The sequence below is a fragment of the Pieris brassicae genome, chromosome 10, assembly GCF_905147105.1.
Source record: "Pieris brassicae chromosome 10, ilPieBrab1.1, whole genome shotgun sequence".
Lineage (NCBI taxonomy): Eukaryota > Metazoa > Arthropoda > Insecta > Lepidoptera > Pieridae > Pieris > Pieris brassicae.
In genome coordinates, this window is record NC_059674.1 from 7,067,764 (window position 1) to 7,081,339 (window position 13,576).

General features: G+C 34.4%; 1 protein-coding gene across 1 annotated transcript in view; it reads left to right on the forward strand.

Annotated features, from left to right (window-relative positions):
* The first annotated feature begins 2,236 nt into the window (after positions 1 to 2,236).
* Positions 2,237 to 13,576, forward strand: part of LOC123715470 — a 32,410-nt gene continuing 21,070 nt past the window's right edge. Inside the window, exons 1-11 of the mRNA XM_045670485.1 lie at positions 2,237 to 2,325; positions 4,294 to 4,383; positions 5,062 to 5,100; positions 6,235 to 6,415; positions 7,162 to 7,329; positions 8,332 to 8,486; positions 9,478 to 9,604; positions 10,315 to 10,323; positions 10,691 to 10,696; positions 11,555 to 11,563; positions 12,176 to 12,184. Of these exons, the coding sequence (XP_045526441.1) occupies positions 2,269 to 2,325; positions 4,294 to 4,383; positions 5,062 to 5,100; positions 6,235 to 6,415; positions 7,162 to 7,329; positions 8,332 to 8,486; positions 9,478 to 9,604; positions 10,315 to 10,323; positions 10,691 to 10,696; positions 11,555 to 11,563; positions 12,176 to 12,184 (850 nt within the window). The 5' untranslated portion in view covers positions 2,237 to 2,268. The remainder of the gene's footprint in view (positions 2,326 to 4,293; positions 4,384 to 5,061; positions 5,101 to 6,234; positions 6,416 to 7,161; positions 7,330 to 8,331; positions 8,487 to 9,477; positions 9,605 to 10,314; positions 10,324 to 10,690; positions 10,697 to 11,554; positions 11,564 to 12,175; positions 12,185 to 13,576) is intronic.

Consider the following 13,576-nt stretch of genomic DNA (forward strand, 5'->3'; position numbering starts at 1 on the left):
GCGCGCGCATCTAAAAAATTACTCTCATAATTTTTCCCTAACGCGCCAAAAAAGTATAGATTTAAAAGTCGCTCCCCGTCACAATAATTAAAATTATGCACTTTCAACGCAAGATCATAAAAACAAGTTCAATTCTGAACAATGCACTAAGAAAAGTCAGAGAAATGGAATAATATGAAGGAGGCTTTTACCTTAAAATTATATTTTTTACGGTACAATATTAGACTGCTAAGAAACACTTGCTTAAATATTTATAACTTATAACTAACACAACTAAATAATTTTTGTATCTATTCAATAATAAATTTCCAATAATAATATCTGAGAATAAAAATAATAGAACGCAGGTATACGAATGATCGATTTATTGATGGGTAGAATGTAATAATGATAAGTGCTGGCACCTGAGCATACGGCAATCGATTTGAAGGATATATGTTGCTCTGGAGGCTGGGATGAATTCTACGAAGACTCATTTGCACTTCTAGTGTGTTCACCAAGGCAACCAAGAAAACCAAGGCATATTCGTTTACATTATTTTTATTTTATTGCGAACGAGATTCCAAGGAACATTAGACTTAGCCGACAAGTCAGGTGTTACATCAAAAGCTAATAAACGGAACAGAACGGAAAAAGTAATGGAGTATCCATTTAAATATTGCTCTTTCGATATTCCATTACCTTCGTTAAGAAAATGTATACCGCTGCCTGAGTACAGGGTGTGGTATGCGCTGGTATATACATCATTTGGAAATGATGGTTATAACGATTTTGAAGGTATCTGTTGACCATCTATAGGCTAAATGAGCAAATACCAAAATTTTCAAAGTTGAAAGGATTTTTAACATAACTACCGTTGTATGCTGTATTATTCACAAAACCATATAAATATATACATCTCTTAAGAACCTGTCCTAAAATATATTGTCCAGTTTTTTACCCTGCACACCACCTTACCGGCTGTGAAAGATGTTGTCTTTTATAAAAGCCCTCATTAGTTTTATTCATTTTACCAGTGGTATCCTCGTACCACAAACTACATGTCAAATATGATTTTTTGGCGGATGATGAATAATTTAATAGAGTTTCTATGAAAGCACGATATGCATAAGTATTATTTGGGGGTGACACAAATTTTTGGTTTAGGTAAACATCCAATTGGTTAAATAAAGAGTGTAACCAATTATTGACTGCCACTACATTAGCTGCATTAACTACAGAACCGTCTTGATTTTTAATTTGAGCCTCCAGATGGAGTAGTGTATGCGAAAGGTCTATGTAGTCATCTCCTGTAGCAGGTACTTGAAATTCGATAGGTCTGTCATCACTTAATGAAGAAATTGGTTTGTAGTGTATCCAGTGTCCATATTCTATACTTGTTTGTGTAGAAGTAATAGCACACAGATCCAATTCAGATTTAACGCACTCACATGAATGATTATGAATAAATGACATTAATTAGTTAGAATTAGTTTGAAAATATATCCTTGGAAGTATTTTTTCAAGCCATCCAGTTACCTACCTGTTCACATTTTCTGTTCTTACCACCCCAATTCCCTAAACACCACAATTTTGCCATCTTCAAGAGAAGGAGGGAGGACTTAACCGCCGACGCGAGGTCATGCTTGTGCTTACGCTTGCTCTTCGTTTGGTTACGCTTCCGTTTCTTGTGCTTATAGTTTTATTTGTGGTCTTCTCCCACGGAGACAGGTGAAGATACAATGGACTATAGGTGAGTGGTGTTTCCATATTTTTACGCCGCATTCCACTTACCCCTTGGCCTACTTTTCCATAACGACAGTCATAAATAAATCATTGACCGAAAATTTTCTCGCGTTAGGTTTATTTTCACGTGTAACAAGAGTTCTAAATTTGCTGCCAATTCACAAAAACAAATGACAAATGAATGCTATATACTACATTAGGTTACCAATGAGTTCTAAAATTTGAATTCAAAAAAGTTTTCATTAGCAATGTTTCTAACTGGCCAGTTCTAAACATTTTCAGTGTTACCCACGTAGAATATTTGGAGGCGACATTATAGTAAGACAAGCCGAATAGAAATAATCGAAATATATTATATATTAATAATATATTAGAGATTTAAATTAAAGACAGGATTATTTATATTGATTATCGAATCCAGTACAGTGCTACATAAACCACTAACCACGTAGGAATGTCTTAGATTAGTTCTGCCTTTATTAAACTAATTGGCAGTTAAAAATAATCGAACTAAAATATACAAAATTCAGTTTGTTAGAGAAAATGAAACTGAGAATACTACTATTTCATTTAGTTTTAGTTCAGAGTGGATATCCACCGGTAATTATCTTTGGATACTTATTACATAATATTAAGTTTTTTTTTTAATTATACAACATAGGCCTTTTTTATCTAAGTTGACGGAAGATACAGGTTTAGTTGGATACAGGTATACAGTCCCATTCTTTAGCCATGCGAACAAGAAACGACGAAGCGAAAAAGCGAAAAGCGTTGTTTGAGCCCTCGTCGGATCGTCATGGAATCCAACCATACACCCTGGATATGGTAAAAACGTGACGGTTGCGTAAGAGGTAAAGCTCCGACGCACGCTTGCCAAAATGAATAAAGAGGACAAGGCAGAGAGATTGATTGATTACAGATCGTTATGTTATTTCCAAATCAATTACATTTAACATAAGACGAGACTCAACTATTATATTATTGTATTACTATGTTGAGAATATTCGAATATCAGAGTAATATCGCATTATGAAGAGTGTTTTGTTATTCAGCATTACATTGGACATAGATATCATAAGCTCCACCTGTATCTTGACACGTTAATAATAATAATAAATTACTTTAACAGCATACTATAAAAGTTACAAATCAGCTTAGTTTTGTTCTTACACGTTAGTTATTGTTGTTTCCATTCAAAAGTTTCAAAAAGTTTATTCATATAGGTAACAGAATGTACGCTTATGAACGTCAAAAAAGGAATATATATTAAATGATTCTAATTTTACATTTACTGCCAGTTCTCAAATCAAGGGCGTAGAACGGACAAGAAGAACTAGTAATAAACTCTCCACCACTCTTATTGATCGCCAAGTTTTTTGTTTTACATTACTTCGTGTTCTGTATGGAATATGGATAAATACCTCTATTATTTTAGTAAGGTTATTTTTACCGTCACTCTGAATATACTAACTGAAAAATATGTGCAGTACAAACAAGAATACACTAACTTGTAAATACTTTACGTAAAAATAACCGAGTCAAATCTTGAATCTTACGAACATAAAACTTTGCACCCATTTAAATCGATTGCACGTTGATACTTATCAATGATTGAACTAGGAATTGAAATTATTCTCATGTTCTTGATGGATCACCTAAAAGTACTTAGTGTTTTATTGTAGGAGAAAATAAATTATGACGTAGCAAACAATTTATTGTACATAAATTTTTTACAAGAGACAGCAATTATTAACACAAAAACGTCTGCAAAAACCAACCTAGAAATTCAGGCGCACCTCTTCTGAATTCTTTGCGATTATATTGGTTTAAACAGTACTTATCTCAGATATATTCGGTAATGGGCTGATCAATTTCTAACATTTATATTTATCTAAATGGTCATACATTTTAGATACTCTTTTATTTTTAACAATAGTAGACATAGTATGTATGAGGTGGTAAACTTGAATAAACAAATAAGCGTTTCGAGACATTTCCCGCACTGCTATATGGAAACGCCTTACCAAAACGATTCGTCCGTTTCCCTATTGTAGTGTGAACAGGTTAAGAAGGATATTTATTAATTTTAGAAGAATCAGAAAGAGACAGCGTTATGTCCGACTTTAATACGTCATTTATGTTATGACTACAAACAAATGGTCCTGTTAACAGATTCTGACGACAGTGGACATTTTCAGCAACTCCACGGAGACCTTTTGTCGCCCTTTTTTGGTTTTAGACACCTTGCTTGTAAATTATTTGCTATCATTATTATTCCTACATAATTATTTATTGACATATTGTAGTGTTTATTCCCGGATGCTTGGCGCACCCATGCAACATTTTCAATACAATAAGTCCCCTCGTGATTTGTGTGCTGCGGGCTGATGCGTTTGTGAGAAAGTTGCATGGATCTGGTTAGCACTGAGCCTTCTTAAGTTCTCATGTCATTGACACGTGCATATCCATTATAATACACTTTTTATAAGTGTCTGTTTGTCCTCCTTGTAACATGCGTGATTTTTGAGAGGAATAGTAAAAAAAAAGATTTTGACATTTTTATTACAGTCCGGTGACGAAGTTATACCAGGCAGTGTCCTGCTTCCAGCGACAAGGCGTGGGAGATATCTGGCGAACATCGTGAGGAGACAGGCTGTAGTATGTATTTTACTTTTGATCTTTGAAATTCAATAGCATTCAACATTAGTCGTGTGACGAAACTCACTAGTAAATCGATTTTTAAATTATTATTTAGCAGTATAATGCTATATCACTTTGTCATATATACAGGGTGGCCAAAAAGTCGTGGATCAAACGCAACTAGGAGTTAGATGGGGTCATCAACTCCAAACAATTGTTAATAGGAGCAATAAATGATAACTCTGCAGGGGTCGAGTTTAAGGACCTAAGGAGTTTAAGGAAGTAGAACAATTTTTTGCAGCTGATGATCCCTAAGTTGCGTTCGATCCACGACTTTTTGACCAACCTGTATCTATCAGTTTATCGTCGTTAATTTTTTTGTATTATTTATTTTCTCTTTTATAATTGTAATGTTTCCCTTTAAACGTTGTGCAAACTTGTCATTGAATTACATGTATTGTTTTTTGTAAATCGTGGAAGAGTCCATGTTCTTCGTTAGTATGGTTTATTAAAATAAATAAAATTGTCCAAAAGTATTAAAGAAATTGCTGTCGGACTAAATGTTTGGAAGGCATGTATTAAAAATACGCAAGCAAGAAAAAAAAATGACTTCAATCTAAACATAAAATAAAATCACTAACTAATTATTAGTATAAATTCACTCTGATATTTGTTTTAAGTAATTGATATTTGCAGGATGGAACGGGTATTAAGTTTAACAAGGATGCCGATAGAGTATGTATATTTAAAGTTTAAAAACTAATAACGTTGCACCCCTATATATGCTATAACCACTACCTACTACCTTTTCAGGTGTCTGTATCTGTTTTGTGATCAATTTTCTAATAGGCAAGCAGGTGACCTGCCTTCTGAGCACATATGCCGTCGACTTTTTGTATCTATGGCATACTGGTTTCCTTATTTGTATTAGATTGACAAATGATCATGAAACAGATACTGAAAGCTGAGGTCCAGACCTAAAAAGGTTTTAGCGCCATTGATTTTTTTTCGATGGCACACTTATACTGTAAATCAATACGACAAACCCATGAACATGAAACATGGTATTACAGCCTTAAACTCCGCTGTGGTTGTCACAAATATATAATCTCTAAGGTAATACAATCCTGCTTCAAAGGTTTTGTTTCGTATTAATTAAGTTCTTCTTCAGTTCATTAAATCTAGAAGTCGAGATGTCTAAACTTTTACGGCGGATGTACGGCGCGCACATTCCAACTTGGCAGGCGAAGCGCCCCTCACGCGAGCAATACAAATAATAAACAAAATTTCTATTGATTTATAGATACGGGCAAACATCCTTTCAACAAATACAAATGTCCTTTCCTGCGCAGACGCGATTTTTAGGTATCACTGGGAGGGGGGGCGGCGTGTGAGTGACGTGTGGATCGCGTGATTGTTAAATCAGTTGACGTTTGAGTCCCGCGCTGTGTACGATGCCCAAACTTTCCCCCACTCCCTTGTTTAATGCCGGCAAACTTCTTGAGCAGATCTATTTGTTTGTACACTGGCTGAGTTCACAAGAGTTACAATATAACAATATTGTTAGTTATAAGATTTAGGAATAAAAATATATTTTTGAAATGGTTTTTATGTAGGATAATCGGTGTGGTGGATGGTGGTGGATAGAACGACGATAGAAAACGACAAAATATTATTTTGTCGTTTTATCGAATAAATAGTAGCTGTTAAGATAGAATAATGATGTACAATAAATAAATAAAGGTTTATTCCACAGTTTTAATTATGCTTTAGTTTATTTTTTATTTTATTAACATTATTTGACAGAAAGAGACAAAGGGTGCTAATAGATATAGTAGAAAAAGAGAGATAAATTTTAACAATTTACAGATCAACGCAGAGGCTAAGAAGAAGGTGGATGTTCTTTCCGAAGAACTGTTACCATACATAATAGCAGAACAGGAAAGGCGTACAACATTGTACAAGCGTATTATGACAGCAATACAAAATGGCGAAAAAGGCGTCACAATAGCCGAGATTCGAAATAAACCACCATTAATTATAAGAAAAGGTATTATTTCCGAACGTTATTTTATCAAAATATTCGCAAAAATACATATACTATCCTGTTTTATTTACGTCAGGAAATGCTTTTACGCATACCCCTACGGTATTTTACACCAGCAGGGATTATGTGGGACTCAGACTTAATAAACCCTACCCACTAAATCCTGACGGACGACTTCAGCTCGCCAAAGGGCGAAGGCAGGTAACAGCTGAGCCCTATTCTTACCCCCACCAAACGCGAATGACACAATAATACATACACTATCCTAAGCCAACATTATTATGCCGAAAACAATAAAATATAATATTAAATACCAAAGATACACAGTATCACAGACAGCATTCAGTAGGCGCAACGTCTTTAACGGGGATCTGTGCAACAGGTTCTGGTATCGCAAACAAACTTGGTCTTTGCCGTTGCATATTCCCTAGCTATAAAGAGCCCGAGTTCCTTTTAGCCGGATAGGTGACCCCCACCAACCCTAATTGAAAAATATTTGTATGTTTGTTATATTGTAGTAGATAAGTTAACTTTGTTTATAAACTCTTTTGAAAAAACCGGCACCTAACAAATTTCAGTTATTTTTTTTAATAAAACGGGGCAAACGGGCAGGAGGCTCACCTGATGTTAAGTGATAGTGATAAGTGGTATTGTTAAATAAATTGATGAATAAATATGTTTCCAAAGTCCATTTATGGAGGGAAGTATATTCATCATCACGTGTTTAGCTATTGTTTATATTTTCTCAGGAATGCTTTATCGGTGCCCATCGAACCGAGCCCCCAAAGAACCAGATGGATCTGGTATCATAATGTGTGAAGACAGTATCGAGCCGAGTCAAGTTATGTACGACTCCTGTCTCAGTGCAGAGGACAAAGAGCTCTATGTTGCTGAGAATAATTACTTCTTTTGTAATCGTAAGTCAGATAAAAACGTTTTACAATTTTAATGAAATATGATCTCAACGTGAAAGGTCGAAGCGAAAGCTTCATTATGCGGTGACTGCTGCTTCTGCCAAAAAAGTGTCGGAAATTGATGTTTATTTGTTTATTTATTTCGTAATACTACAGCTAACACAAATTATAAACAATAACAACAATTACACAGAAAATATAGCCAGAGATGGAATACATAATATTTACAAAAAGATTCATAAATTTATAAAAGGAAAGAAACAATAAAATTTATTCAATACATTTAACTTAGTAATACCTAATTTGGCTGTGATGTTGTAAAAGTATGAGGTATGCTCATGATGCAGGTGATTTTGCGCTATGGATATTGTTAATACTCATTTGAAGCATATTCCACGATAGCTTAAACAAGTCAAGACTTAAATAGTGGTCGTTCGGGCTGCGCGATACAAAACTGAGTTCCAAATTAATTTTTAATTCCGGAAAAGGCGCTTATATAGGTTCACGAATATTCTTTTATTTTTAGGTTTTGACGTATGTGGATGGTATTTGGATCTTCAATTTATTTCTTATTGATCCATTACCGTAGTTTTCTTGATACTGTAAAATTGATTTAGTCGTATACATATATAATATAGCATTATCAAGTTTCCTTCTTTGGGATTGGTAGAACTATATATCATCCCTCCTCCACTATAACACTTTTAAACGTTCTTTATTTCGCCGGAGACCAGCAACCATGGTTACCATCATATTTAGCAAACTATGATGAGATGTATAAATTACATTATTATTATGTATCTCGCTTTTAAAGAGGAGTGTTGGCCTAGTAGCTTCAGCGTGGGACGCTCATCGCTGAGATGGTAGGTTCGATTCCCGGCTGTGCACCAATGGACTTTCTATATGCGCATTAATCGTGAGGAAACCGCCTTACCCTAGACCCAAAACTCGACGGGGTGTGTAAATTGTCTATAACATTAATTGTTTCTCCAATATATTACGCAGGTCACAAAATCGAAGGTCCCGACTTGCCACGAAATGGTTCAACAGTTATAGGTTGTGCGCCGATAGAGAGGACGTCTCTCAACTACACAAACCTCAAGTGTGCCTTGGAAGACACGGATGATGTTGTTGTGCATTACAGATATTATCCTGATCGCGTAAATAAACATTCAATATCCATAGGTTATTTGCGTACCGATACCTTAAAGGCAACGCACTGGCCTTTATCAGACCAGTGATTTTTTTTTATAACAGGGGCCAAACGGGCACGATAATCACCTCAGCTGATAAATGATGCTCTGGCCCATGGACACTGTCATTGCCAGAAGGCCTTTTAAGAATTGCTACGCTTCTTTCTTGAATGACCCTAAGTCGAATTGGTTCCGAAATACTTCTGTGGGCAGCTGGTTCCACATAGTGGTGAACACCAGTGATGCCAACTCCTACAGAATGTTTCTACTACCAGTTGGTTACAATATATGGGGTATATGAAGTTTCATATAGCCCTAAATACATTTTGTACACTCGGCTTGGGAGATATAAACATACTTATAACTGATTTAGTTTCTTGGTTGGGATCGAGGCTTAATTTAAATTGGAGGGAAGCCCCCAAAATGTCATTCCTCAAAGCTTCCTGCCCATTTCTCCTCTGTTCTATTAAAATATTGAAGTGACGATCGCTTTTGGAAGGACCAGTTACTATTTAGAATTTGTATTTGATTTATTTTATTAAGGTAGCCAACACGTTTTATAAATTTAAAACCACAAGTACATATAACAAAGAATTGATATGAATGGCTTACCCTAGTAAAATATAATGGTACAATTATATGGTTACAATCATTGGTGTGTCTGTCGTACGAGTTTGTGTGCGTTTGAGTGTGTGTTATAAAGTAAGTAAATGTGATTTTTTGTATTTTATTTTTAATAAAATTTATATTTTTGGGCGCACAGCTGACCAAATTGCGTCTAAGAGCGGCAACTGATTCAACACGTGTAGTGTACAAGAGGCATTTGCTTTGTTAAAAATTAGAAAATAAAACATATTGGCTTCAAATTCTCCAGAAAACGGCCGTTTTAATTGTTTAAGATACTTGTAAAAACAGCTTCTAGATATGGTTTGATAAATGTTCATTATTGCCTCTGCAGACATACAAGTTTGTGACGGAACTGGATCCAGACCGAGAAGTCTGCGATCACTGGAACCCTTGTCAGATCGGCTACATCTACAGCCTACCTACCCCAGACCAGGCCTTACTAGCCAGTGAACTATGGCGTAAGTATTCTGTATTGTATAAAACAATCCGTAATTCATTACTGCCGAACAACTGCAAATGTATGTGGTTGTTCTCATAAACATAGAGAACAATTAAAAGGCGGGCAACGCACTCACGAGCCTTCTGGCGGCCTCTATGCGGTATTACTTAACATCAGTTTGTTCTACAAAAAATTAAATATTATCTAAGTGAGTAAGACTGTGAGATCTCTCGTACCAGATAGAGGATAGTATATTAGATAATTATTGATATACCATCACGAAATAATACGATATTTCGAAGGTAGATTTTCTAGATTTTAAGGAATCTGCTTAGCACCATTCTAGCCAGCAGTGTTGGCTTAGTGGCTTCAGCGTGTGACTCTCATGTCTAAGGTTCGAACTGCACGTGTGCCACCAATGGACTATCTATGTGCGCATTTAGCATATGCTCGTCTACGAAAAACATCGTGAGGAAATCGGCCTTAACGTACGACGACGAACGAACGTAAAAATTTGTAGCATATTCTTGCAAATAAATGATTATTATTGTTATAAATATTACATATTTTAGTTCCCAAGTCATTACTTGTAAATGCGTTAAAAATTTCTATATTGTATTTTTTTTATATTTGACGACTTAATCATTAAATTAGAATGTTATTTAGTTATTTAGTGTTAATCTTAAGATTTGATAATAAACACTAACTAACGTTATGGTTTTTTAACAGATAACTATGGTAAGTTTTTTCAACCTACTTCATTTAGTTAATTTCAATTACATCTAAATATCAGCAACAAAATTATTTACGCTATTATTTAGCAAGAAATTAAAATTATTTAATTCCTTATTAATCAATCGACATGACAATGGTAAAGGCAAAGGCGGCAAAAACTTCATACCTTGAAAATTTGTAAATTATAACCCTTTTCTCTGTGTGATATAGATATTTGACAGTTCTTTTACTCGAGATACAATACTATTCTAAATTAATCAAATCGAAAGTATATGTTATTTAAAATTTAATATTATTATATTAGGCCTCTCGTTGATTTATTACCAAGTTATATTTTTATTGTTTAAAAATATTTAACCGTTTTTTACAGTTGAAAGTAAGTTTATCACTTTTTATAATAGATAAAAATTTAACAATACTTTTGGTCCATGGACACAGCACCGAAGAGCTGATACTATGGCAAAACTAAAGCAGAATTTCCCGTGATTCGGAAAATAATTCTTTTCATTTTATTTATTATCGAATTACATTTAAGAGAACTTTAGTCAGATATATGTCTAGACTACAACCCTACATCTTCTGGATTCTTCTTGCCCGGCTTACGCCTCTGACTTTCGAACTGATAGTAAATGTACATTTAGAACCAATTTAAAATCTTTTCTGTTGACGTTCATAAGTGTACTTGGTTACCTTACTAAAGTTATTTTAAGGTTGAGGTTGAGTACATTCTGCTTATTGTTCTTTTATGGACAAGTAGAAGATCAGACACTGGATATAAGACGTATCAATTTCCCTTAATCAATCTATTTGGGAACCAAGATTTGAACGCACGACTTCATACTTAAGCAACTAATCCTTTAAATATTAAGTTTAATATATGGTCGGAGGTTTCCTTTGGTTTTTATTTTATTTGTACCATGTAATAATTCGCTACAAACACGAAATTTAATTAAATTAGAGAGCTGGTAGATAGTATCGGTCACCCCAAAGCTTGTCCTTTACTCATTCAACGTACAATTATCGCAATACAGCGAGGAAATGCTACCAGTAAAGGTACACACAGGGACCGACTAATGTACTTAAATTGTAAATACTGTATATTTCATTGTTATCATGTTTTCTATAAAAAATACACGTTTAACTAAATTATTGACTCATGAATACGGTCATTTCCACAATGGATTATATGTACAATTAGAACTAAGTTATTAATGATTTAATTAAATAATTCCAGGACAAGATGGTATGTTGAAATTATTATATGCATTAATTAGCATTGTGGTCCCTTCTATATATACCTAACCAATCTGTTGATATTTTTATATACGAACGGGCAGGATCACCTGGTGTTAAATGATACTACCGCATTGCCAGAAGGCTCGTGCCTTGCCGGCCTTTTTAGAATCAGTACGCTCTTTTTTGACGGACCCTAAGTCGAACTGGTTCAGAAATACTTTAGAGGGCACACATAGCTCCACATGGTGGTACCCTGCCTTAAAAAAACGCTCAGTATTGGAACGACGCGACGGAAGTTGATGATTTTCGTATTCTGCGTCGATATCCAATGATATAACTCTCTGTACGGAACAGATGTTTCCTAATAATAGACAACTGTTTTTTATGAGACAGGTGGCAAGGAGTAGGGGAGTAGTTAAGTCTTTACCGACGCCCATGGACGCCCGCCACACCAGCTTGCAAGTGCGTCGCCGGACTAGTTAGTGCTACGCCCTTGGAGTCGTAACTGTTCAGAAATACTTGAAATGGCAGCTGGTACCACTGTATGTGGTTGTCACGCAAGAAGACAATTATTTTGATGGAAATATTGTTTTTTTCTAATAAATTACTTTAATTTCAGAATACGAAAGTAAGTTGAATAATTATTTAAAAATATATACACTATCCTTACAGTACTGAGCCAATACGATAATATCGAAAACAAAATATATATGTAATATTGAATATATAGGATATACAATATCGCTACTATTAATCTGCAACTACTGCCAACCACATAATACATAGTAAACTTCAATAAATAAATAAAGCATAATTTTCCAAATTCCATGTGCTATATCCAACCAAGGCGTTCAGACAGATTCTTTTGAAATCTTCGCGATTATGATGGATTAAACAGTACTTATCTGGAGCTGGATATATTCGGTATTGGGCTGATCAATTTTAAAGAAAGCTTTATGTGCCTATCTCGTACATATTTCGTTGTTTTGCTGGTAATGATTTTTTTCTGCTTAACAAAATATTCTGGTAGTTTTATCTTATCTTGTATATATTTTATGTGTATTTTTTTATAACATATACCTTAGATTTAGTATTATCTATGATGTGGTAAACTTTAATAAATAAATAAATACTGTGAACCTGCTCTGCGAATATATACTCGTATAGATGTCAATAATAAAGTAACTAATCAAAGTTTATTATTTTCGATCCATATTATTAAAAACATTTTATACAAACATAACAATTACATTAGCTAATTTAAATTTTAATAAACTCAGAAGTTGACTTACATTTAACTGAATCTCTCTTTATACATAAAAAAACCAGCGACGCTACTTTTAGGTCTCAGTTTTCTGTATCTGTTTCCTGATCATTTATTGAAGAGAAACTTTATCGGCGTAGGAAATAAATTACCGTCACATTTTTGGTTACGCGCCATCTTTTTCTTGTCCCTACCACGGTTAATTCGAAGAGATTCGAAGCCATTAATAACAACAATATATAATAACAATAGCAATGATAGTAATGCTTCTATTACATTTAATGAAATTCTGTAATAATCTTAGTAGTAATAAGGTAAAATGAAATAATTGTATTATTTGTATTCATGTCTATGATAATAAAAGCCTTTTGTTAAACTTTATCGTATTTAACCAATTTCTGAAAAGTTGCATATAGTAGATCATTTATCGAAAAATAAGGTCATAAAGAAGTTTCACCTCTTACGTGTGTACACTAGTACAGGCACAGATTTATTTTACTAATAGGCAGGTGATCAGCTTCTACTGCCAGACAGACGTCGAGTTTTGGGTCTAATGCCGGTTTTCACACGATGAACAAGGAAAACCTTGACCGCACGAGCTACTAACTGGGCATATAAGCAGTAACTAAATGGACTCGAAGCTACGACCTTCAAACGGACGAGAGTCGCACGCTGAACCCAGCACTGCTGTTATACATAATTAGCTTAAAAGTTTTAAAAAGTTATTAGTTTTTAACTGTTTAACAAACTACACTA